This window comes from Colobus angolensis, unplaced genomic scaffold (assembly GCF_000951035.1).
Source record: "Colobus angolensis palliatus isolate OR3802 unplaced genomic scaffold, Cang.pa_1.0 Scaffold302, whole genome shotgun sequence".
Lineage (NCBI taxonomy): Eukaryota > Metazoa > Chordata > Mammalia > Primates > Cercopithecidae > Colobus > Colobus angolensis.
The window spans coordinates 2487711-2492722 of record NW_012116289.1 but is presented as its reverse complement, the minus strand read 5'-3'; the positions used below and the strand labels follow the sequence as shown (position 1 = coordinate 2492722).

The following is a 5012-nucleotide window of genomic DNA, read 5'->3' as shown; positions in this document are numbered from 1 at the left end:
GCCATTCTCCTGCCTCAGCCTCCCAAGTAGCTGGGACTAGAGTCACTCACCACCATACCTGGCTAATTTTGTATTTTTAGTAGAGACGGGGTTTCACCGTGTTCGCCAGGACGGTCTTGATCTCCTGACCTCATGATCCGCCCACCTCGGCCTCCCAAAGTGCTGGGATTACAGGTGTGAACCACCACATTCGGCCCCAAAATTACCCATCTTCTAACTAGGACAACATCCATTATCTCATTTAAGGCTCCAACCGTGCGCAGCATGTACTATCTTTAGCTCATATATAAGGAACCAGAGGCTCAGAACAGAGAAGAAACATGCCCAAGGCATAAAGCCAGTGACCAAGATGGGTCATTCAGATGCCCAAAGGCAATCACTCTACTTTCTTGCCTCTTTCTACACTGTCTCTCTCTTTTTTTTTTTTTTTGGCTTTCTAAATTCCAGTTTGAGCTCAGTAAACTCAGACATTATGCAAGTAGGTCTTCCCTTCACTAATAAACATAGATGCCATTGCTCTTGATTAACTCCTGAGAGTGTTACAGACTTCAACTGAATAACCTTGACGAAGTGCTCTGAGAATGTAAACAGACATTATTTTGGACCATGCTATTAGAGGTAGCATTTGCTTCTTGCAATGTCAATAATTAGGAAGCAGGAAACAGTGCTGTTTTTTTTAAAAGCAACCTTAGAAAATGGTACATAAATATTTGGTATTAGTAATTAATTGAACATTAATATGTTTGCTTTAGACACCAAAATATAATTGATATTTCAGAAATGGGTTTCCTCAAGAGACCAAAAATTAAAATCAAAAGAGAAACCCTTTCTAGAAAATTGGATCTTTCTACTTTTGTAAACATCCTTTCTCTCCACCAGTTAGAGTTTTAATTGAGTATTTTTTTGGTCTTAGCATTTCTTTATAGAACAAAAGTGACCACAGTCTTCAAGATTAATTATTAACACAAATCTGAGAAGTGCTCAGAACCATGAACTTAGGAATGGAGAAAAACAGACATATATAAGCCAAGTGAAGATAGATTTGTGTGTAAATCTAATTTTCCTCAGAAGAAAAATAGGCATTTCTTTCAACATAAGGGTGTATTCAGATTAGCTCTGCATATTAGTAACTTATTTAATACGGCAATGGGCAAAAAGCAATCAATTAAAAAGCAATTTTGCTCTTACCACAGGGTGTTTTATCATTTGATGTCTAGCATTCAATCAGAATGTAACATTCTTTTAATGTTTTATGAGCAGAAAACAAGTCATTTTGGCACATAGGCTTCAGAAACATGAATGTTTTTTGTAAGCCTTGACAAATTTCTAGAATGGGCTTTGCAGATGATGGCAAGCAACAAGTCAAACTAAAACCTTAAGCTTACAACTACTACAACATTGGGGAAATTATGCTTCAGGACAGATGACGGGCATGTGTTAAAAAACATAATGACAAAACTCATAGGAAAAAGTATCAGTCCCAGCTCATTCTCCCACTTTCTGAAGTGTGTAGGAAGTTTTCTGAACTCCCTCAGGGACAAGGACCACATCTGGTTCCTTTGTACCTGCAGTGTCCCTAATAGTCTGTGGCATGTTTTAAGTACTGAATAGATTTCATTGAACAAATTAATAAATGTGTTTGTCATCTTAGGTGAAGAGAGACTGCTTTGACAATGCCAGGCCTCAGGTGTCCAAGCCCAGTCTCAATGCAGAAACCAGGCCTGAGTGAACTGTGGCAGAATGTTGGGAGTCTTCTCTCCACCAGAAGGTGGGAGACGGAAGAGTCTTCAGTGCAGGAGGAGCATCTGTGGCACTTCCAGGGACCCACGAGGTGTTTGCCTTCATCTCCACTCTGTTATTTCAGCCCACAGAGTTCTGTCCTGATTCCTGGATTGACCACCAGATATTCAAAAGGCCAGGGTGCCACTCTACACCTGCCAGAGGTGCCTGCCAGAGGCACTCTACACCTGCCCTATCCCCTATTCTGTCCCCACCCCATCCCCAAGCACAAAACAAACACTCACCTGAGGAGGACTACCTGCCCAGACTCTTGCCAGCTGAGGTCCCCTCTGCCCACTGGATGGGGACCCAGTGACCCAGAGGCCAGCCCACATCAGGGTCATGTTTATCCTGCCTGCACCTGCTCTGGAATTCAGCCATCTCTTCCAAGATATTTCCCCCAGGCTGAATACCAGCTGTTCCCAAAGAGCTTCTCTCACTGAGATCACTGCAATTTCAGCCAGAAAATGAACACAACTACCCAAATCATCACCCCAAATACTACCAATCCATTTCTAGACATTCTGCTCTGGAGAGAACCTGGAGGTTGAGGAGCACAGTGCGGTTTCTGAGTAATTCACTCAGGGACACAAGGCCTAAAGTAGCAGAGTTGAACACAGTTCCCCTCTATTACCAGCAGTCTCCACCTCCTACACCAGATCACTCTTCTTTGTTTACTTTTAGCAGGACAGACATATGTCCCTTGGGCAAAGGAGAAGAGCAGATAGCTGGGCATGGCACGTCACAGAACATAAGTGAAGGCACATAGACAGTGTGCCTTCTGCTGCTATCAAGATGAGCATAAACAGCTAAAGGGTGTCATCAGAAAGGAGGGGACAACAAAGGGCAGTGCAGAGCAGTACCTTGGACACAGAAATACCCATCTGGTAGAACACCACTACTCACTCCAGTTGCTGAAAATTAACTAGATGGTCCAGACATGCTTTCCAGCCAGCAGCTTTCACCAATTTCCCCCATGAAATTGAGATAAACATGAAACAGTCACAGTTATCAGATGGAGAAATTCAGCAGTATTTGTTTGATTTAGGACTTACATCCTTAAGCTGAGTAAACAGTAAGCGATACTGCAGACTGAAATCCCAGCGAGTTAAGTGTAATTAGGGAGTGAGAAGGATAACTCAAGTCAAGGATCCACGTAAACAGAAATGTTCACATTTGGTGAGCTATAAACCAGAGTACATGAATGCAGAGATCTCTCAGGTTACACTGCTACTGTTCCAATGCAAAAAATGCTCATGTTCCATGTCAACATAGGCTGCTTCCTCCCATGAGCCCTCACTGGAAGATGATAAAGGTTCCCACTTGGCCAAGCAGGGTCAATTTCTTAGTATTTTTCCTTACTAAGTATTAAATTTTCTAGTTTATTTCAGCAGCACCTGTAGTCAGTTCTACACTGTAAATAAAAAATAACTCTCTTTCCAACGTAATAATCAGATTCCTCCCATTAATCATTTCAGACCATTATTTTAAGCTCTCAAGCAAGCAACTGAATATTTATGTTTTCACAGTAATACCAAACACCCCAACATTTTTCTGTTGTAAACAGTCTTTCTGGTGCTCATGTGATTAAGCCTGTGAGGAAAGATTTATATGTGTGCTGGCTTCTAAATGTTGGATGGAATGGAAGTAAACCACTTTAAGAAGACTCAATGTCGACAATGATAATGAGGACGGGTTAGATCATATCCACCTTCATAGGTTAAAGCCAAATTATGCCAATGAATGAAAGGCAAGAAAATTACCATCCTTTCTTTTTCTGTATGTACTCTCATAAATTTTGTGATATAAGAAAAAGAGCAATAAAAATATTGCTGACCACATTTTTCATTTTCAGCTACCCATTTTCTTTAGTAATTTCTTCTTTCTTAGAGAAAGTATTCCAAACAACAGAACACAGGGAGCAAGAGAATTTCATTAAAGTATTCAATTTTTCTTTATAGAGAAAAATTGCTTTGAAAGAAAGGATCTACTGGTAGGTTATAAACTGGAATTTTAAAAAAGAAATCCATAGATTTTTTTTCCTCAACAGAAGCAAGTCTGTTTTAATATGTACTCATTTACATGATATTTGCAACTCAGCCACAATATCTGTAAATTTCTCCATTCCCATAGGTTTTAATCACATTTACTTCCAGAGCAGACATGCAAAAGTATGTATTGTAAACCTGAGCCAAATAATAATCAACCTATGCACAGTGATGACCATAAGAAGCTGTCGGCATCTTGGGATTTCTTCACACAGGTAGGGGCACAACCCTGGAAGCTGGGACTCTGCCAAGCTTCACACTCATGTGGGAAATAAGTATACTTACGCAACTCGCCCACTTTCAAGATTTCACACAGCATCTTGGTCAGCTCTATACTACTGCGGCCAAAGGGACATTCATGCTTGTCTTCTCGGCTACTGTTTTCAAGCACAATCTGTAATGGGAAAGGGAACAGATTAGAAAGGCAATTCAATTGCGGAAAACATTAAGAATATCAACTTCATTCCAATAGGTGAATACACAGATCCACTTCAGATCCCCAAATGAAGACTCTCGGGGCCAGGACAAAATAGTACTGCAAGTATATAGAACCTAAAAGTCTCGTTTTCCCCTACTAAATCTTTGACAACCCTCTTCAACCCTGTAAGAGGATATTTTGCTTGTTGGTTCCCATTTACACAGAGGAGCCTGTGGAGAACGTTTTGGAATAGTACAATAAAGACTTTTTTATTTCAGTGACCAAACAACTCTCTTGTCCTCCCATTTCTATCCTCTTTTCTTGGGAATAGTAACTCCTTCTGTGACTTCAATCTCAAACTTCAACAGAATATTTTCCAAGGAAGTCCATATTCTTACAAGATCTTCACCCTGTGGCATCAGTTGAATAAATCATGGCTGGAAAATGTGACATGATGGACCAATCAGAGTCCTTTCCTGAGACTCCATACTAAGAAAAACTGGGGCCGGGTATGGTGATTCACGCCTGTAATCCCAGCCCTGTGGGAGGCCGAAGCGGGCGGATCATTGGAGGTCAGGAGTTGGAGACTAGCCTGACCAACATGGTGAAACTCCGTCTCTACTAAAAATAACAAAATTATCTGGGTGCGGTGGCAGGTGCCTTTAATCGCAGGTAGGGGGCAGGCTGAGGCAGGAGAATCACCTGGACCCAGGAAGTGGAGGTTGCAGTGAGCCGAGATAGTGCCACTGCACTCCAGCCTGAGTGAC

General features: G+C 41.4%; 1 protein-coding gene across 4 annotated transcripts in view; it reads right to left on the bottom strand.

Moving 5' to 3' along the window:
- Window positions 1-5012, bottom strand: part of ELMO1 (engulfment and cell motility 1) — a 586055-nt gene that overhangs the window by 239382 nt on the left and 341661 nt on the right. For all 4 annotated transcript variants that reach the window (XM_011950145.1, XM_011950144.1, XM_011950143.1 and 1 more), the window contains one exon: window positions 4113-4221. In XM_011950145.1, coding sequence (XP_011805535.1) covers window positions 4113-4221 — 109 coding nt within the window. The remainder of the gene's footprint in view (window positions 1-4112; window positions 4222-5012) is intronic.